Source organism: Sinocyclocheilus anshuiensis, unplaced genomic scaffold (genome assembly GCF_001515605.1).
Source record: "Sinocyclocheilus anshuiensis isolate Anshui unplaced genomic scaffold, SAMN03320099.WGS_v1.1 scaffold4043, whole genome shotgun sequence".
In the NCBI taxonomy this organism is placed as follows: Eukaryota; Metazoa; Chordata; class Actinopteri; order Cypriniformes; family Cyprinidae; genus Sinocyclocheilus; species Sinocyclocheilus anshuiensis.
The window spans coordinates 35,250-57,347 of record NW_015556101.1 but is presented as its reverse complement, the minus strand read 5'-3'; the positions used below and the strand labels follow the sequence as shown (position 1 = coordinate 57,347).

The 22,098-nt window shown below is 36.6% G+C and overlaps 1 protein-coding gene across 2 annotated transcripts in view; it reads left to right on the top strand.

The window, feature by feature from the left end:
- dars1 (aspartyl-tRNA synthetase 1) overlaps nucleotides 1-21,382 on the top strand; it is a 28,205-nt gene extending 6,823 nt beyond the window's left edge. For both annotated transcript variants that reach the window (XM_016470724.1, XM_016470723.1), the window contains exons 5-18: nucleotides 4-96; nucleotides 3,201-3,303; nucleotides 7,211-7,313; nucleotides 7,815-7,895; nucleotides 9,670-9,729; nucleotides 14,186-14,297; nucleotides 16,839-16,973; nucleotides 18,044-18,191; nucleotides 19,174-19,320; nucleotides 19,421-19,463; nucleotides 20,168-20,248; nucleotides 20,341-20,452; nucleotides 20,673-20,744; nucleotides 20,936-21,382. In XM_016470724.1, the coding sequence (XP_016326210.1) occupies nucleotides 4-96; nucleotides 3,201-3,303; nucleotides 7,211-7,313; nucleotides 7,815-7,895; nucleotides 9,670-9,729; nucleotides 14,186-14,297; nucleotides 16,839-16,973; nucleotides 18,044-18,191; nucleotides 19,174-19,320; nucleotides 19,421-19,463; nucleotides 20,168-20,248; nucleotides 20,341-20,452; nucleotides 20,673-20,744; nucleotides 20,936-21,027 (1,382 nt within the window). In that variant the 3' untranslated portion in view covers nucleotides 21,028-21,382. The remainder of the gene's footprint in view (nucleotides 1-3; nucleotides 97-3,200; nucleotides 3,304-7,210; nucleotides 7,314-7,814; nucleotides 7,896-9,669; nucleotides 9,730-14,185; nucleotides 14,298-16,838; nucleotides 16,974-18,043; nucleotides 18,192-19,173; nucleotides 19,321-19,420; nucleotides 19,464-20,167; nucleotides 20,249-20,340; nucleotides 20,453-20,672; nucleotides 20,745-20,935) is intronic.
- The last annotated feature ends 716 nt before the right edge of the window (nucleotides 21,383-22,098 follow it).

The window sequence follows — 22,098 nt, the reverse complement described above, 5'->3', positions numbered from 1 at the left end:
CAGACAGGGCGTTGGTGCGTGTCCAGGACCTGACACCCGAGAAGGCAGAGCAGCAGATCTGGGTGCGCGCCAGAATTCACACCAGCAGAGCTAAAGGTAAACGCCTCCTCACTATTACACAAGCTCATCTGCTGTTGGATGTGTTGCTCAATTCATTTCAACACGTGGAAGCTGCTCTTACCAAAGCTCAAGGGTTTCTGATTTGACATGCGGGCTGTATTATTGCATTAATAAACATTCAAATTACAGTTCCTTTAGCTCAAACATTAGAGCACGGGTTCTGCACCAAGGTCATGAGTTCGATTTCCAGGGAATGCAAGAACTGATAGAAATGTTTATACCTTAAAAATGCAATGTAAGTTGATTTAGATAAAAACGTATGTTAAAGGTTTCAATATAAATATAAATGACAGACATTATGGTCATTATCATAATTATACCTAAGAGAATTTTGTGAAACATTGAAGTGAAATATTTCTCCCCGTGAATTTCACATTAGATACATTTTTTTAATTGAATTTAAAATTGAAATGGGCAAATTTGTACTTTGATCAGTATAAAGCTGCTTAGTTTGGAAGTGACATCTGAATAAGCTGTTCTTCATGCAATGGTACACTATTGATAATAGACAGTGGACCTTTTTTGTGTTTTGCTAACTACACTGTACTTTTGCTGCATTTGCCAAAATATGCATGTGAATATGGTTTCCCAGAATGCATATGACCTGACATTCCATTCCTATTGTGAACAATGAACAGTAAGTAAAAACAGCCACAAAAGTGGTCTCTCTGTTGATTTATTATTTGACCAGACTGCCAAGAATTAAGGTATTTTTACACCAAGTTCGTTTAATGCTAAACAACTTTATAACTTATTGTCACTCATTGAATAAACATGCACTATTCAGTATATGCTGCATAGTATGTAGTATGTAGCAAGCTAACGTTTAATTTCGAACATAGCCATTGTGTACAGTTAGCAAATTTTCTGTACAAATAAAATAACCATATGGCCTTCTACAATTGATAAAACATTTGACGTATGCAGCAAGAGCACACTACATTGGCCACAAAATGTCATTCCACATAGAGAGTGGCAGTTTTTAACACTTTTTCCTGGACTTGTTTGATCAGAATGCCAGAATGCCAAAAGTTGATGCCTTTTAACTCAAAGTTGGATTAAAAAAATTAAATATGTTTATCTAAGGTGATAACTACACTTGATTAAAATTACATGCAGCGTAGTTGTGGCGTATGACAACAGTGTAGCATACTACTATTTAAAACGTTTATTGTTGCATACTGCTTCATATACCGTTTTTGTAGTATACAGTGTATATATAATGCACGGTGTGCTGTAAGCTGTACTTTAATATTTCATCTTGAATCTAGACTAATGTTCTTATGTTCGCCAATACCTGATGCACATTCTCAAAATATAATATGATATGATATAATATAATTTTCCTGCTTTTCAGTCCTGTAATTTTCCATACCTGTGATTAATTCAGGTGATAAGGACCATGAGGGATATGGGTGCCCTCAACGTGTACCTTATCTGTGGCAAATTTTTATTTGGATGAATTGCAGTGCTGTTGAAAGATTATGAAGGTAGTGGCCATTTTCACTGGAGAACTGACAAACATCCCGTGTGGCTGCGTTTTATTAATAGGAAATTACATCAATAGAAACTATTTGGTTGAATCCTCAGCTTAAATGAAACTTTGTGGCTTCCCCTGTCTGTCCCACACAAGTCTGAGGGGTTCACACGTACATGCCTGGTTTAAGAGTGCAGTAATGAATAAACCATGTATTATGGCTATATAACTAAAGTTTCCTTCCACAACAACTTCCATGTCAAGGATCCTTTAACCTCCAGCTTCCTTCATTCTGTCAGTGTGCTCTGGGCTGAAGGATGTCCTTCAGCACAACAACATCCTGATTTGCTCTGTGATGAAGGGTTTGTTTTTAACTACCACTCAGCTGTCTGTCTTGACTGACTCTGAACACTGAGGGGGACTTCAAAGAGTCTGGGTGGTCTCTGATCTTGACCTGATCCGTGTCAGGTTTACACAAATCGGAGTTTGTTCACTCTCTAGGTGTCTGATTAGCAATTTGGTGACGAGTCAAAACGGCACGCATTGTGTCTTTCAAAGAGACGTCCAGCCTGTTGATAGCTGATCGATGCCAGTAAATTTGGTGCTTTTATTTAACTGTTCTGACAAGAGTTGGACCAGCGTGCTCTACAATAATCTAAAATCTAAATCCTAGTTTGTTAGAGGTTTAAATAAGTAAATGCCTTTAATAATTGTTTAATTTTTATTGTTGATTTACTCGTACTTTTAGCTCTGGTTTTGTAATCAGGTTAGTTTCTATAAAGATGACATGAAATGGCATTTATTTACAATGCATATTATAATGTGCTGTATTTCAGATTGGTGTCTGTTTGGCTTGTGAAAGTGGGCACTTTATTATTATGGCACATTATTATTGTGTTATTAGTCGTGCTGTTATTGTTCTCAGACTTTGAACAATCCATAACTAGTAATATTTATTCTACTACTTCATTCTATTCTATTCTATTCTATTCTATTCTATTCTATTACATATTCAAAAGGTCGGTAAGATTTTATTACATGTTTCTGAATGGAGTCTTATATGCTCACCAAGTCTACATTTATTATAGTATAAACCGTAATATTGTAAAATATTACAGTTTAAAATAACTCGTTTCTATTTTAATATATTCTGTGATGGAAAAACATTCAAAAACCGTTATTCCAGTCTTCAGTGTCACATGATCCTTCAAAAATCATTCTAGTATACTGGTTCAGTGCTCAAGAAACATTTCTTATTATTATCACAGTTGAAAATGGTTTTGCTGCTTAATGTATGTCTGCTTAAATGGTGATGCATTTTTTAGGATTCTTTAATGATCAGAAAGATCAAAAGAACAACATTTATTTAATATTGAATTGTTATATATAATATTATAAATGTTGTTACAGTCACTGTTGATCAGACTAATGCATCCTTGCTGAATTGAGTATTAATTTCTCTAGAAAATGTTACTGCCCCCAAACTTTTGAACTGTAGTGTATATTAAGTTATATTAGTGGACTCTGACTTGGGCAGTAAGTACCTGCTCTGGTTTTAAGGTATGCTGAGATGTGTGTTCTGACAGGTTGTTTTTTTCTCTAGGGAAACAGTGCTTCTTGGTCCTGCGTCACCAGCAGTTTACCGTGCAGGCCTTGCTTGCTGTGGGAGATCGTGCGAGCAAGCAGATGGTCAAGTTTGCAGCAAAGTGAGTATAGGCCACGTTTCCTGTCAAACAATGGTGGGAAAAGTGAAGTCCTGGCAACTCATTCCATTTTAACATGTTAAGTGGCGATCGATGAAGTTTCACTTGGAACAAAAGCTCCATTTTTGCAGTGGGATACAACTTTCCCTCAACACTGTAATGGGTCGTTCCCCTTAAAACAACAAACAGTAGATACATCAGAGAGACTTGTCTACTTAAAAGTGTAGCTTGAATGAATGACTATGGGTTTGGGTCAAATAGAGGGTTGTGGGACAATAGGACAAACATTCTCACAAATACAAAACTGAAACCTTTCGATTCATACCATGTGCCATATTAGGTGCGATTTTGTTTCTTATTATCGATTCAGTCTGGATGTATGGAAATGTGTGTTTGAACGTTTGCATGATTAATTCTGTTGCTTTCTCGCATGAAATGTTTCATCAGATAGTAAGCTTTCACAACTGTATGATAGACGAGGCTTGTTCACTTTGTTTTCAAGTCCACTTCTATTCTTTTAAGAGGATCAGAGGGTTTGTAGCTTGACCGTGTTAACATCCTCTGTTTGCTCATGCAGCATTGAATGGTGACTAAACTCTATTCACATTATCAGTCATGAATTAGGAAGGGTGTTGTGGTCTGGGGAGTTCCTTTCCAGTTCCTTACGCTGTTGATTTGTTTGTCATTGCTTGCAGTTGAATGGAATTGTTCTTGACTCAAAGGGTCCTGGTTGATATCTCTGCACTTGGTTATTTCTTATCTAACTGAAGGATTTCACCTTAGCAGAAATCTTAAGTGAGTGCTTCCCCATGCTCACGGATCACCGAAACAGGTTTTGTTGTTCTGCAGACAAACTTCCTCTAAATGTTAATGGAGTAACAAAACAGTTAAATTAGAGAGTTTCAGTTAGAGGATGTGAAAGAAATAAACTGGTTGCCACATATGCCATTTTTGTACTGTATTGTTGCAGCATGTTTAACACACCCAGTTTTTTTCTACCAAATACATAATATATGTACCTATCAATATACATTTTTTAGAGTTCCAGAATTATCTAAAATAATGTGGCATATTTTAAAATAATGTACACCTCTATTAGTTGCATTACTCTAGGATTCACATTCCCCATGTCTACCTGGAAGCACACATTCCCTACGAACATGATTCATTAATCAGTTTATTTATTTATTTTTAAAATTGCTGAAAAATATCATGCAGGTTTGAATACTTCAGGATGAAGATTAAAACCCATTATAGAATAAAGTTCTGACTCTAAAATTTGATTGGATGAGCTCTGTTGTAGATGTTTATTTATTTTTTTATTCGATTTTTAAAACTACTGAATTGTATCTTATATTATATAATCCGTGGCGGAATATATATTTATGTATTTATCATTGTATTATTTTATCATATTGCAATTGCTGTCATTTTTTAAAAGCAATTAACCCATGCGTTATAGTAAGTTTTACTATGATTAATACTTATTTTCACATGTCTTACCATGGTAAAATCACTGTAACATTCAACCTCTTAGTTTGAATATCACAGGGTAAATATTAAAACATGTTAAAAACTCATTATAAAATGCATATTCTGAATCTAAAATCTGTTTAGATGACCTGTTTTCAAAGAAATAAATGCTAAATTTTTATATTATATTATGTTTTATATTAAATGGCAGAAAACCATTATTTACTCTAAATATTTATTTAGAATAAATAATTTCTTTTGTCATAATGCTTAGCCACCATTTTCTAAAAGCAGTAATCAACTCGGATACGTTATAGTAAGTTTTACCATGTTTAAGGGTTATTTTCACATCCTTTTACCATGGTAGGATCACAATATCATTAAACCTCTCATGGCAAAGATTTTAATACACCTTTGCATTTATTGAAATTTATCTCAAAGGGATCTAAACCAAGCTATAAAGCCACTCACTGCTGATGTCCACAGTAATTTTACACATTTGTTTTTACACCACGTCTTGTTCATGCCATATATTCGTTCATAATAAGGTTATTAAGCAGTGCTTCCTGAACACAGGATACTCCTGACCCTGATTAGAGTTGCTTGCCTGGTGCACCTTGCCACAGTGCCACCTCAAACCTATACAGAGACGTTCCAAACGTGCACAGTGTGCTTTGGAGCACAGCTCCACCTAGCTGATGGTCAGTGGGTCAGTGGATGTGTACTCCTCATCACTGAAGCTTGTTGAAAATCAATGCTGTGTGATAGTGTATATGTGCACAATCAGAGGGCAGGTCAAACACGCTCGCTCCCTGTATAATCCTCTTCTTTCAATACACAAGCACTAATGCAGAGCCCATCATGGGCGGCTTAGTGTTCAGTAACCAGACTTAATCAGGACTTATGAAGAGCAACGTGTCTGTATGGAGATTGTTAGAGAGGGTCGTGTGAGCAGAACTGATCCCAGAGCGATGTGGCCACTCTCTGAGCAGCAGCTGGCAGGGACTGGCGCATCTCATTCTCTTTCTCTCTGGTCTCTCATTACTCTTTTGTAATGACTAGAGCTGAAGGTTGCAATCTCAATTTGTGCCGTCTGTTTGTGAAGCAGACAGTTGGCCGTTATCTTAACGTCTGACCTTAGAGAGGCGACAAGGCTTAGTCTTGCCAGTCTTATATTGTTTCACTAAAAGGAGTAGGTCATCCAAAATGAAAATTCTGTCATCATCAGTTACTCACCCTCATGACATTTCAAATCCGATTGGCTGTATTTCTCTCTTGAAAGATCGTGAATGATAGTTCAAAGTGACCATGTCTGTCGAGCTCAAAAAAAAAAAAAAAAGGTCTCTAATTTTGTGTTCCACTGAAAATTAATTTGGAATAACTAGAGGTTAAGTAAATGACCAGATTTTCATTTTAAGGTGAACCTTTCACTCTCCTGCTAATATTTGTGCAGCATTTGTGGTGGTGAGAAACCCATGGCCTTTAAAAGTTGTCAAAAAAAAAAAAAATTTTAAATACACACTGGAGTGTAAGTGTTTCACCAGAGTGAAAGCAGTGTGAGTTGTCTTCACAACAGCAATCTGTTTGTTTGAATTGTAAAAGCAGAAATATGCATACCACGTGATAAAGATAGTTTGAAACAAAGTTGAATTGCATAGAGACTGTTGCCTAACAATATGATCTCATGAGTTTCCATAAAGTGGTTCTGCAGTTTCTATTTCATATGTGCTGTTCTGAATGTTGTTTAAAAAAACACCTAATTTGTATTCTAAAATGAAACAATTGTGTTTCGGATCATTATCACGAGACTTATAAATCCACACATCACACATTTCTGAACATTTTCAGTTGCAGTGTCTTTTCAGATGGTAAACTAAATCAGTTTTTGTGTTTTGAAGTTCACACATTTTTTGTGGTGTGACAAATTAATGTTATTCTGTGTGTTACCGCTGTAATACACAGAATAACATTACACAGTATTCTGTGTAAACCTCGGTTTAAAAAAATTTAGGGCCAGTTAGATTTTTTTTTTTTTTAATTGATGCTTTTAATTGGTAATGACACATTAAATTTATCAAAAATGGCAGTATTTTATTATGGTTTTCACTAAAACAACAGTTTTCATTATTGATAATAAGAAATTATTCTTGGGTACCAAATCAGCATATTATAATGATTTCTGAATTACACTGAAAGTTTAATTGCAGCCTTGATGTGTAAAAAAAAAACAAAAAAGACCTTACCAACCCCAAACTTTTGAACTGTGGTATAGTCTCTAAAAGTCCCTTCATACTTTTAGTGTTATGTTTATACAAGAATTTAAAAATGTATATTTTCAATCATTTTTGGATTGCAGTGTTTGAATTTGCAGGATGTCATGTCAGCTGTCCAAATGCATTTTTTCCCTCATCCTCACGCTGTATTTTTCCGTTTACAGCCTCACGAAGGAGAGCATCATTGACGTGGAGGCCGTGGTGAAGAAGGTGGAGCAGAAGATCGAGAGCTGTTCCCAGCAGGATGTGGAGCTCCATGTGGAGAGGGTAGAGATCTGAGATTCATCTCTATTACTTGATTGAGAGAACACCTCCTGAATGTTTTCTGTAAATATTGAAACTTGAAATGATAGCATTTCATTAAATATAGGCTATATCTTTTCTCACAAGAAGACTGCTGGAATTTGTTTTGGCCTTACATGTTCTATAACCAATGATTGGTACCAAGAATCCATTTGCAGGTACAGTTCACCTGTAGTAACTTGCTGTTAAATTGGTAATTCACTCCAAAATGAATATGTGGCCATCAATTTCTGACACTCATGTTGTTTCAGACCTGTATGACTGACTTTCTTATGTGGAACACAAAATGAGCTGTTTAGTAGAAGGTCTTTAGTTCATGCAGTGAAATTGGAGGGGACCAGGGACAACTGGGCTCACTATTCCCATTCATTGTATGGAAAAGAGCAGCTTGGACATTCTGCTAGATAACTTATTTTGTATCTAGTCATAACCTAAACTCTCGTTCCCTTTCTGTGTCTGTCTCAGATCTTTGTGATCAGCCAGTCTGAAGCCCGGCTTCCCCTTCAGCTGGAAGATGCTGTCAGGCCAGAGGGAGAAGGAGACGAGGTGAGAAAGTTGAAATGTTGTGGGTGATGAGAAAAGAACAGAACACAAATGAAAGCTTAAAACGTTAAACAGATCCCTCAATTCAGTGTTACAATAATCCACAGTCAAAGTTCAGTTGGACAAGCTGAGTTAAAAGAGGGTGTTTCCTCTTAATTTCTGTCTGTTTTTTTTGTTTGTTTTTTCGTTTGGAATGAAATGCAAGCAAACTGCACAGTATATACACGGCATAGTATTTTTTGAAGTACAGTATGCATTAAAGCAGTGGTTCTCAATTCCAGTCCTGGAATACCACAGCTGTGCACATTTTGTATGGCTCGCTTATTTAACACACCTGATTCTGATCATCAGCTCGTTAGGAGGGAGATCCAAAGGGAAAGAACTGAAGGCATCAGATAAGAGAGACATGCAAAATTTGCAGAGCAGTGGTACTCCAGGACTGGAATTGAGAACCACTGCATTAAAGGGATAGTTCACCCAAAACTATGTGTTTTTTTTTTTTCTTTTTTCTTTTTCTATTGAACACAAAAGAAGATATTTTGAGTAATGTGTGTAATCAAACGGATGGTGTTCCCCACTGACTTCCATTTTATGGAAAAAAATACTATGGAAGACAGTGGGAACCAGAATCTTTTCTTCAAAATATAATCTTTTAATAGAAGAAAGAAATTCATTCAGGTTTGGAACAACGTGAGGGTGAGTAAATTAGATTTTCATTTTTGGGTGAGCTATCCGTTAAAGCAGCAGCATTCATGTTGTTTAAGATGCTATACAAATAAAAATGACTTTGACCTTAAACAGTAGTAAGCTACATTGTTGAGAGCATTACATTATGGTATATAGTGTAATATAAGGTGTAATCTGGTGTGTATTTCTCATAGCAAATGCAGGAGGTCATCCAGGCACACCATACATACAGAAATGTATAGAAGTTTACACACAGCACAGAAATGGCCATTGTGAAAATGGCTTCAGTCTCTGCCTGTCCTTCTTGACGTCACGCAGCTAATGGTGTTGCAGTGTTTATGTAGTAAGACAAAACCAGCTGCAGTTGCTGTCCAGGTGTTCTCTGCTGGGATTCCACAGTGTCAGTCAGACAGAGCATCTGCCGCCTCATTACGCCTGTGTTTTATTGGGCAGTCTGAGGATGAGCATCCATCAAACTTCAGCTCTGACGGGCTTTATGAAGGAAACATAATTCTTAGGGCTCAGGGGCCTTGGGGCCTCAGCAAGAGAAACAGTTTGAATCTAGATTCAGATTTATACATTGCCTTTATGCCTTAAAAAAAAAGTAAAAGCAATAGTCACATGATCCTTTAGAAATCATTCTAATATGCTGATTTGCTTTTTTTTTTGTGGAAACTGTGATACTTTTTCTTAAGTATTCTTTGATAAGCAGGAAAAAAGTCAGTAATGTTTTGCATTGTATGCTGTTATTTTCCAGCAAAATTATGTTTGGTTCAAAAGTTTGTGGTCAGTAGTAAGTTTTTATGTTTTATTCTCACCAGTATTAATTTCTTGGAAAAAAATTACTGACTCCAAACATTTGAACAGCAGTGTATACTATACCTGTATAATTTCCAGCTTGAAATTTTGTGAATGATCTTTTGCTGGCAGAAAAAGAAATCCTTATTGTTAAGCCATGATAGATGAAAGAAAATCCTATAGGTTTGGAATGGCATGATTTCGGACCAATCAGATCTATTTGTGAGTTGTCAACAGAATGTCAAATAAATTATTTTTTGAGTAATCATGACCTTTTCTGTTTTTCTTTCAGGAGGGTAGAGCCACTGTCAATCAGGACACCAGACTGGACAACAGAGTTATCGATCTGAGGGTAAGCCTGTATCCATCTCTCGTTGATTTCATTTAAGATGAATTGTCCCAAGGGGTTAGGATTTGGTTGGTTAGCATTGTCCTGTAAATAGTCACATGACATTAAAGGCACAATTTGTAATTTATCGCCGCTAGAGGGCGCGTATTCAAAACAAACAAAGAATCAAAGGCGTAGTTTGATGACGCCGTGACTGAGTGTGGAGTCATGGGAGTTGTTGTCTTCATCCCCACAGCCGATGCAATCCGACGAGACTCGGGCAGAAATCATGTTCATGGATGAGCTAATGATTTATTAACGTAGTAGAATGAAGCAGGGTGAGGCTGAAAGCCGTCGAAGCGAAACGAGGCCGCTGAACGAGCGTGACAAACAGCTCGAAAGCAGTGGAGCTTTTATTATGCCACAGTCGACCGCTTCCGCTCCTTCCGGTCGTGCGTATGTTGTGTAAGGGAGTGTATATGTATAAGTGCGCGAGATGTGTTTTTAAGTTGTATTTATTTACAGAGGTATATTATGTCACACTTCTCTAGTAAGTTTCGTCTGAGTGTGAAGACGCTGCAGGCAGTGGTCTGGCACGAATTCCCGAATGAATGTTCTGAAGTGAAGTAAACGTCAATAGATTTGCCGTGCTCAGAGAGTAGGGAGCAATGAACACTGTGTAGGGACCATTTCAATCGGAAAACAGTTCTCTTCTAGCGAGCTGGTTATCTGAATCAGATGTGTTAAATAAGATAGACATGCAAAATATGCAGAACGGTGGTAGGCGAGGACTGGAATTGAGAACGACTGTCCTAGATCTTATAATTGTCACAACTTGCAACTTTCAAAATGGTTTTATAGAGTTGTATATACTGAATGTTTTTTTTTTTTTGCTTGGAAAGACGTTTCGTCAACTGAACAATCCATCAAACACACTGTACTTCTGTCCTTTACAACAGATTTAATTCCTTGCAAAAATTAAATATGGCACTATCCTGACTAATGTCTATAGGTAGGTTCGACTTCAGCTGTGGCTGAGGAGTTTCAGATGTTTTCATGTAGTGACAGAAACTATATTCATTTAATACTTTATGTACTACTTAATATAGCGCGTGTATGTACAAGAATAAAGTTCAACATAAGCATATATCATTTAAATACCAATAAAGTGGGGTCTGTATATTTTACCAGTTTTATTTTGATAGCATGAAATGTTACATGAAAAGATTTGTAAGCATTAGATGGCATTTCAGAATAAACAAGAAACAAACGTGATCGTTGTCATTTGTGAATCCAGCCAATCAAACAACTGTGTCGTCATCAGAGCTTGTGTAGCCGCTTTGGAGAAACTGCTCAGAATGAGCCAGCTGGCTGCTCTTAATTCACTTTTGCAGTATTTTGTTGGCATACGTCACAGTGATGTGGCGTTGGCGCCATCTCAATTCGGACACAATTTCTAAATGGCATGCACTACTTCAAGTCAGATGCCAATCAGCCTGCACAGTGCCACATGCTTATGGATAGCTTTCTTCAGTTTCTACTGTATAGACCTCCTTGCTTTGTCCTCCCTGACTTCCTGATATTGTGCAGCATGAAAAAAGCGATAAGATTCTGAAATCCCAAATGAGTGTATTGTTCAGATTTATGAAGCCGTAACGTGGTTGTGGGACTCGAGCGCTGCGATTGGCCGCCTGTTCTTTGAGAGAGCACCTGTTTCTGAGACAGTGTTTCTGTGTGAACAGACCTGGCCTGCCTTCACACTTTCATTTTAGTGAACAGCAAAGCAATAAACAGTTTCCAGCGGTAGCAGGCTTAGCTTTGCCATAATGAAATGCCTCCGTGTCACGCACCCACACACACACACACACCTTGTGTTTTTTTTTTTTTCACACACCAAATGAGATTGAAATCTAGCAGTGCTATAGGACTGCCACAGTGCACCTTGCTCCGAGAGAGCGGCTCATTTTTGGGAACTTCCAGAAAGTGAATGTAGAAATCTGAGAGTGTGAGGCGGGGGAGACAAACCACAGGACAACAGCTTTTTGCACCTCTTCGGTTCTCACTGCAGCCTTGCGAGCACTAGAGTGACGCATGCAGCTCCTTTCTACACGTCCGCAGTGAGAGACGTGTGAAGACACCAACTGAAACCTGCATGTTTTACACACGCCGCTGATAACAGCTTTGCATATTAACTGTACAACCACTCAGCTTCCCAAGACTAATCACTTAAATGTCCTCGCAGCGCACCCCTGATGCCGGGTTATCATGATCTGCACTAAGAATATAGACAGACTGTCTTAATATGTTGACTTTTTGATATTTATTAGCAGGTTAATAAGAGGAAGTCCTGTTTATATTATATTTACTGCATGACTTTAAAGTCATAAATTATTACACAATTACTGTTATTTAAAAAGAATAAAACATTTAATTCCTGTAGTGTTCCCATGGCTATGACCTGTAAATGAAATGGAATATTAAAATTATGTTTTTATTTTTCCATGTTTATATGAAGTCTAAATTTTTGTAGTTGCATTCAGCTTTATTTAATCAATAGAAATTTGCTGTTAGTGAGTGCAGTCTCTATTTAATGATTTTTAAAACTCCTCACATTCATTAGTCAAAAGCTGTAGGAACTCATCTCAAATTTGTAAGCTACTAATGATAATATTGATTTTTTTTTTTTTGGCTGTCTACCTAGATGTGGAAGTTTTCCAAAAGGAAAGGCAGCAAGATGATACTTCCTTCTAAGATATTTTGTTTTGACGAAAATCTAAAGCAGAATAACTGTTTTGCAAAGAGGGCAATACCAGAATGCACTGTGACTGGGGAAACAGGTTTAAAAGTTTGGGGTCAGTAAGTTTACTTAGTAAGTGCTTTTATTCAGCAAGGGGGCAATAAATTGATAAAAACAAATGACAGTAAAGAAAAAAATGCTGTTCTTTTGAATTTTGGTATAACATTTCCAAAAGGTATCACTGTTTCCACAAAAATATTAAGCAGCACAACGGTTTTCAACATTGGTGATCATAAGAATTGTTTCTTGAGCATCAAATCAGCATATTCGAATGATTTCTGAAGGATCATGTGACACTGAAAACTGGAGTAATGATGCTGAATATTCAGCTTTGCATCACAGGAATAATTTATATTTTAAAATATATATTAAAATTGAAAACAGTTTTTTTTTACTGTCATAATATGTCACAATATTACTATTTTTACTGTACTTTTGATCAAATAAATGCGGGTTTAAAAAAATCTTACCGACCCCAAACTTACTGTGTACTTATTTTCAGTACTGAAAACTGATAATAGTCATAATAGTTCCAACTAAATAATAATGACCTATTTTACCCATTATCTATGTCTGCTAGGTATTTTTAGTATTTATTTTGCTAAGTTCAAACCAAAGTCACTTCATTCGGTAGCTATCTTGATTAAAACCCATTTACAGTAAGTACAACTCTTATCTGCTTCAAGACCAGAAACTCTAAACTGTTTGTCAGGACTGTATGTCAATAATAGATTTAAAAGCAGCAATAAAATCGGACAATAACGGCATCATAAATGTATCCCCTTCATCTCAAATCACGCAAAAACAGCTGTTTTGATACCAGTCCAGTTTATGCACGTGTGTTATAGAGCTGTCTGCAGAGTTGCTGTTTATCAAATTGGTTATATTTCATTAGAATGCTCCCTTGGAAGGTGGCTGCCTATATAGGCAGTACACTGCAAGACTGCTCACTAGGTTTTGGAACAGCGTGATTTATATGTTATTTACAGGTCTAATAATATCCCCCTTAGGGAGTTTTGGATGTTTATAATGTGGTTATAAAACTACAAACATGGAACCAGAGTAGATCTAATTATCATAAATCTCCACAGAAATCTAAATGTTATTCTATTACAGTGAATTCTTGTCTGCAAAAAAGTGAGTCTATCCTAACTGAATCAAATCCAATAAACGAGGTCCTTGAAATATTGAAATAGAAGCTGATTGTTTCTCTAGGATTTATGCGAGCTCTCTGTAAGTCATGAAGAAAGAGGAAACGTGGCCCATATCACGGGTCATCGGGGAGGCATCTGATTCATGGGAAATTCAGGCTGAGAAAGCTTTTTTGTTTGAGACCAAAGGAATCAGGTGGTCTGATTGTTGCTGAAGATTGATTTTGCAAGTGCTCTGTCCTGTGAAGAGGACCTAATTTATTTGTATCTCTGACAAAAATGACCAGAATATATTCTGTTGCCAGAGAGATTTTATTAGAACATTATAAAAAGAGCTCTTTTGAGATGTAGCATTATGTTTTCTCCGGAACTCTTACAGAGATACTTAAAAAGCCTTCACAGTACAAAGTGAAAAGCAGAGGTTTCCAGGTGTTAAACTGCATGAAAAGAGAAGTGCTGACATCAGTCCCTAGCACACGCAAACAAACAGGTTACATAACTTGTTTACTAACCCATGCATCTTCCCTCACAGACCACGACCAGCCAGGCCATCTTCAGGCTGCAGTCAGGCGTATGCCAGCTCTTCAGAGACACGCTCATCAACAAGGGTTTTGTGGAGATCCAGACCCCCAAAATCATCTCTGGTACGGCCATCTCCAAGTGCACTTCATCTCTTTCCTTTTGTTCACATCTCAATGTCAGGAATAGTTCACTAGTTATTTACTTACAGTGAAACAAAAAAGGAGAATTTTGAGGAATATTTTTTTGAAAATGACCATTTAGTGACTAGATCAAGCAGCAAGCACAAATAATGGCACAATATAAGCAGTCCATGCGACTTGTGCACTATATTACAAGCATGTGAGGAACAGATTGAAATGTAGACGTTATTTTCACAACCACTCGAGTCAGTGAGTTGAATCTTTCTTTTGAGCCACTGTGCAATTCATTTACAGATTGGTTCTCACTGAATTCACTGGTTGATTTATTATCATGATCTGTTTTCATCATGTCTTCTCAAAACTTCATCCACCTCTGAAACTACATTTCCACTTATGAAATGAAGGCCGGGCTGAATATTCCGTTTTGTGCATAAATATGCCACATTATGGCAGTTAAATGTCTTTTGAATGCCACGATTCATCCATGCATGTTTCATATTTTTCTTAATAATCAAAATATCATGACTTTATCTTCAAGACGGACTTCTCTCTGATAATTTAGGCCAGACTTCTCCAATCAGTTAGTCAGTTTAAACCCCGCCCTTTTGTTACAGTTGACTGTAAACTCATATTCAGTAAACTGTAATCCAATAATCCATAATCGATTATCCATTTCATTTGGATTTACGTCACAATATTGAAGAAAAGATATGTCGCTACTTCTGTTACATTGTGACTTCAACCTCACAGAATATTTGAGATGACATGAGGCAAATGATCTTCGTCTCCATGTTCACACTGGAGTATCTGTATTCATGACGGCAGGGACGGAGTAGCACAGGTCTTATCTCTGTCCTCACCCACTGAGCCTTCTGAATGATTTCCTGCTCACGCTGTCCAACTTAGTTTATTTTTCCTTCTCAACATCTTCAGTCTCTAAACATTTCAATTTCAAGGATTGATACTTTTTTCATTTTCTGAGGTAAAAAAAAAAGACAGCGACACTGTCAAATCACTGGCTGAAGAAAAAGTGGTGTTTATTAAGGAGATATGTCTCCAGTCACTGATAGGACTCTTGAGATGGTGGGTACACCAAGAGCTATCGGATCTGCACGGATTCATGAGCACAGCTGTCTTTGCGAAGAGTTCAGGGCCTGCTTCTGTTGACTCGACTCAAAACTGTGCAAATTGATTGCTTTGTCAGCTCTTTCTATTCATCAAAGAATCCTGAAAAAATATCAGTTTCCACAGAAATATTAAGGAGCACATCTGTTTTCAACATTGATAATAGGTAATAATTAGAATGATTTCTGAAAGATCATGCTAGACTGAAGAAATGACTGCTGAAAATTCAGCTTTGCCGTCACAGGAATAAATTTCATTTTAAAATATATTCAAATAGAAAACAGTTTTTTTTTAAACTGTAATAATAATTCACAATATAACCGTTTTACTGTATGTTTGATCAAATAAATGTAGCCTTTATGAACATTAGAGACTTCTTTCAATAATATTTTTAAAAAATCATACCGACCCCAAACTTTTGTCCTTTTTGGAGCTTGATAGTATAAATCATAATTAATCATTTTAATTCATTAATTTTTGCATGGAAGACTGTTTTTGACTTAAAAAAATAAATAAAAAAGAAACTATTGTGAAATAAAGTTTAAAATGAGACAAAGTTGCATTGTGAGGTGTAAGGTCACAGTTACATTTTTATTTATTTAGTTTTACTTTGAGGCAGAAAGGAGCTTCCGTTTTAGTGGTATAATGAAACTCTATTGGAATAATGAAAGAACAATGACTTTTGTAATGACAGGAAGAAATGTGAAAGAAATGATTTATTAATGTATTAAAAAATATTTCTTATAAAAATCTCATAAAAAACAAATACCCCCCGTGCAAACACAAAAACAACTTGTATTCCATTTAATTAATATGTTTGTTATCTGTGTTACTACTTCTGTTTGCCTAATACTTTAACTTTTATTATTGAATGATTCATTGCTTGTTGATCAGGATGCTGTCAGGTGATGGAAGTCGAGCGCAAAAATAATGTAGCTCAACTACTTCAACCGCCACTTAAATATGCTTCTTTTTTAGTCCACCAATGATTTTAAAGACTAGGTATTACGTCAGTAAAGGTCTTGGTGGTGTTACAACACTTTCTCTCAGCAAAACCCCCCCGTTGTGTTTGTGGTTTTCGCTGTTAAGGAAAACAGTTACTTTCATTTCCTCTGTAGCCCGACCAGCCAATCAGAAAATGCCTTTGTGACGCATTTCAAATTTAAACTTTGCCGCCTTTGGTGTGATCTGCCACCTGCAACAGATCAACACTGTGTTCTTTCAGTAAAACTGCATGACATCCGGTGCCCACACCCAACTCCACGTTCCCTGTAGAACATCATGTTCTTGTGATGACCATACTTACCATGAGAATTATTAGCACTTCTCTGTCCTCACATCTGCGGACAAAATAATACCCATGATCACAGTGCATATGTCTTTGTGTGTTTTTCACAGCTGCCAGTGAGGGTGGAGCAAATGTCTTCACCGTCTCCTACTTTAAAACCAGTGCGTACCTGGCCCAGTCTCCTCAGCTCTACAAGCAGATGTGCATTTGTGCTGACTTTGACAAAGTCTTCTGTGTCGGACCAGGTAAAGCATGAAAATATACCCTCCTGTCTCTTTTTTCCCCTTCTATATGCTGTTCCCATCCTCAGGTCATCCCTAAGGTGGACAGCAAGAAATCTGAGTATCTGTTCCACACCCAGAGACAATCATAAACTCTAGACTGTGGCCTAGAAAGCATCTGGCCACTGTATTTATATGTCTTATCTGTAGAGAGGTCACCTTCACCAGTATCTCCTCTCTGCCAGTATGCAGATCAGGACATACTGCAGGATAAATAGACAGATTGCACTCTTGGTGCATTTGGCGGGCACAGAAATCCCTCCTGTGCGGCACACTGAATAGAGCAAGAATATCAAACACTTTCAGCAGAGCCATGGGACGGAAGACTTCAGAAAAATACAGCTCATCAGGGACCTCTGCTGATGGAAAGTCACGTTGTAGAAACAGCTTTTTTTTTTTTCTTTCTTTCTTTTACCTGGAAATGTTCAAAACAAGTGCATTGGTCTGATTCTGGGCAAGACATTATTAATGATCTCACTGACTTGATGACACTGAAATTTGAACATAGCTGCATTTTAGAAATGTAGCTACAACTGATATTGCTAACAAAGCAGGGTTGTTTTGGAATTATTTATATGCTATTTTAGCATAGCTTTTATTTTTATATTTTCAGTTTTCATTTTAAATTTAGTTTCGGTTTAGTAATTTTGGTATGTGCTTTTTAAAAATTTCTATTTAGCTATTTATTTTTAGTTTTTACTCATTTTAAGTACTTAAATTTATTTTATTTCAGTTGTTGTCAAAGCAGTTTTTTTAAAGTAAGTTTTTTGTCTAATATTTATATATATTTTATTTCAGCTTTATTTAAATGAACAAAGACATAGTTGTAGATTTGGTTAACTATAATAACACTGTAACAAAGCCATTTATATTTTGAAAATGGCAACTTCTGTAATTTACATCATGATGGGAAATTTTTGTCAGCTGTGAACAATAGTAATGCATTTAAAATTAATCGTCCAGTGGTTTCATTTAAATATTGAGGCTACTATGAATGTAAATCTCACAGTTGACTATGCAAATGTTTCTCCTAGTGTTCAGAGCTGAGGACTCCAACACTCATCGCCATCTGACCGAATTTGTGGGTCTGGATATTGAAATGGCTTTCAATTACCATTACCATGAGGTCATTGACTCCATTACTGACACCATGGTTCAGATCTTTAAGGGACTTCGTGACCGGTAAGGGACGTGACTCCTTCAACATCCCTTTAAATTAGTTCTATTTCCTTTTAATAAGAAGCAAATCACATGAGAATGAAGTCACAGGAATTTCACTTGAAATTCATAAAAAAATGATGTCATTTATTCACGTGAAAGACATGCCAAGTGTTCATGTGGTTTAAAATAGCAAGGATATACACTGCCATCTAGTGCTCAGGATAATACTGCAAGTCTTATACTTTGTACTTGAAGTCTTTTACTATGTCATTGTGTGGCAAATGTTATTGACAGATGGAAATCCGACCCAGTAGTCTCTTTATGTGTAATTCATAAATGTTTTATGCAATAATCAGAATCAGAAAGAGCTTTATTGCCAAGTATGTTTGCACATACAAGGAATTTGTTATAGTGTCACAAGCTTCAAGTACACGGAGACAACAACAACACACAGATAATAAAAATGAGATGTGAATAAAATACACATGCATAAATATAAACCACAAAAAAAAAAAAAATTGTATGTACAGGTGTGCTATAGATAGAATAGGAATAGAATAAAATAAAATCAAGTTGTAGGGAGGTACTAGGATTTAGGGTGATAAGTATAAGGTTATTGCACATACTTTAATTGCACAATGGGAGAACATTAATTGTTATGTAACTACAGAAGAGTCAAGTTTTAAATAGGAAAAATATAGAAACTCTTTGGTCATTTTTGAGCGAGATGCTAACGGTCTAATCAGATTCAATGATCTATGCTAAGCTACAGCTAAAAGTGCTACCGCCAGACCCGGAGATCAGCTGAATGAATTCTAAAACGGTAAAACTCAACTGTTTAACTCTAGGGGAGTTGGAAAATGAGCCTATTTTCAAAAATAGTGGAGTGTTTCTTTAATGGAAGCCGTGAGAATCACTGTAGAAACTTTATTTGAAGCCTTTAATTGGATTTTGGGCCCACATTTCATGCAAATATCCGTTTTACCTACTTATTCTCTCTCAGGCTCCAGACAGAGATCCAGACTGTGAATAAGCAGTACCCCAGTGAGCCGTTCAAGTTCCTGGAGCCCACGCTGAGACTGGAGTATAAGGAGGCAGTGGCCATGCTCAAAGCTGCTGGGGTGGAAATGGGGGATGAAGAAGATTTGAGGTCAGTGTGGCTTTCTCTGGTAGAATTTCCCACATTGCACACAGGGAATCTGTAACTCGTTTTATAACAGATCTGTAATCATTTTTTTTTTCTTCTTCAGTACACCTAATGAAAAGCTGCTTGGTCGACTTGTGAAGGAGAAGGTGAAAAGACATCTTTTAAACATCATAAATAGTATAATATAATATATGGTCAGTAAAAATTTTTTGTTAATGTTTTTGAAAGACTCTTATGTTCACTAAGGCTGCATTTATTTCATTAAAATGCAGCAGTTCTTTTAAAATATCACAGTGTCACAAGATCCTTCAGCAATCATTCTAATATGCTGATTTAATGCTCAAGAAACATTTCTTATTTTTATCAATACTGAAAATAGTTGTACTGCTTAATATTTTTGTTTTTCAGGATAGAAAGTTAAAAAGAACAGCGTTTATTTGAAATGCATTTTTAACATTATAGATGTTACAAAATTATAAAATGTAATGCATTTTTGTGGAATAAAATAATTTTTTTTCTTTTAAAAATAAAATAAAATAAAATCTTAACGACCCCATTTTAAGAATCTTCTTGAAATAAAAGAGCAGACATACTCTAATGCTCTCAAGCTCCCTCTTCAGTCCACCCAGATAATTTATGGAAACTACAAAGAATGGGTCATTTTGAAGACTGTTTGTGACACCTTGTTTACTTTGTTTGCTTAAGGTCAGAGAAAGCTGGAAATGACCCTGTAAATCTAAATTATCGATCTTTTTAGCTCCAGAAATCTTGAAACCAGGACAGAATATGTTTATAAAAATGAGCGGAATATGGTGCACGTAAATTAAACACAGCTTTGTGTTTATTTTAGTATGACACTGACTTCTATGTGCTGGACAAATACCCCTTGGCGGTAAGGCCGTTCTACACCATGCCTGACCCTAACAACCCAGTAAGTGTTTTAAAGCCTAATAGATCTAAATCCATCGCTTTTTATTTAGAGGCTACATGGTTCATAACAAACCCCACATGTTATTCCTGCAGAAATACTCTAACTCATATGACATGTTCATGAGAGGAGAGGAGATCCTGTCTGGAGCTCAGAGAATCCACGATGCCCAACTGCTCACTGAAAGAGCAATGCACCACAGCATCGGTAACTATAGCTGTGTTACAAAACCTAGAGAGTTAGTTGTTAACAGTTGCTAAGCTCAAAACGTGATGCTCTAATAAACAAGAATATACAGAACATCTACATGTGGGGTGACCATAATGCATTTGAATTTCAACACTCTATACTTCATCTTTATGGTAAGTAATGACTACTCTAAAGTCTGTTTTGTAGTAGATGATGCATTTTGTTCTCTGTGTTACAGACTTGGAGAAGATCAAGGCTTACATTGACTCGTTCCGCTATGGAGCTCCTCCTCATGCCGGTGGTGGCATAGGTAACAAACATTTTTTACAATCTTGTAGTTTAGAAATGGTCTAATTCTACAGACTAATTGCTGTTCAAATGTTTGGGGTCATTTAAGATTTTATTGAAAGAAATTAATACTTTTATTCAGCATACTTTTTTATACTAGGCTATATACTTTTATGTACTAGTGCATGATGTTAAATGTCTGCCATCTCTTAGGTCTGGAGAGAGTGACCATGCTTTATCTCGGCCTACATAATGTACGTCAGACCTCCATGTTCCCCCGTGACCCCAAACGCCTGACCCCGTAAAGATTAAAGCAGCCAGTGGGCTTCTTGTCTCTCATCCCGCCTGAAGCAGTAGAACCGCCAGCCAGCCATCAGGGATCTGGATGTGCCAGGATGCAGAAGTGCCATGATGATTAACCGACACAAATTAAGCCACTTTTATACTTATTACCAGACACAACATGATGTTAGATAAAACTAATTTACTTTGATGGGAATCAATGTTAACTGTTAAATAATACAGGTGATAGTGACATTATTAAAATCATACTGTACATGTAGGTTTTCTTCTACTGATGATGTCCCTTGACACCCAAGTTTTTGAGAATTCTAACAAATAATTTAAACAATACATGTACAATAAATTAACTGAATTATACTTTTTGGAAGTATTTTTCTTTTGAAAGTTTGTGAATGATTGTTAATGATTTCCACATATTCTTGACTGAGCAATTATTTGCACATCAATGAATATTTCAAATCATAAGCACTTCCTAGCAGTGTTAATTTCGTTGACGAATAATTTTCGTCATAATTTTCGTCAACGACATTTTTTCACCGACGACAACGAGACGATAACGAACTAAAACTCTTTTTGAATGACAGAAACTATGACGTAAATCTATTAAAATTTTCGTCAACGAATAAAAACGAGACGAAAATGTTGGGGAGGGACGATGTGAGATGAGATTCATTCAGAACGAATTTGCTGCGTGGTTCGGAGGTTATGCGTACATATGAACCGGCGGGACATAAGCTAACATACACTTGCTGCACGTCGCATAAAACGTTAAAAAAATGTCAATATGTGGGAGTAAGAGAAGAGCAGACGTATGGATAAATCTGACGACGCAAGAGAGAACTCAATTCGGTCCGGTTTTCTGAGCGCAGACACTGAAGCATACACATACAGAAAGCGCCTCTCACAGTGCGCGAGTACTCTTTTGCATCGCATGAACGGAGAATTACACATAAAATGATGTCGAATTGTCCGTTTTGACGAGTGTTCACGTAAATACAGTTGATTACGTCTTAAGTGAACGTAAGCAGTAGGGAGAACGTGTATCAGTACATTGCATCCATTGCAGCTGTGCA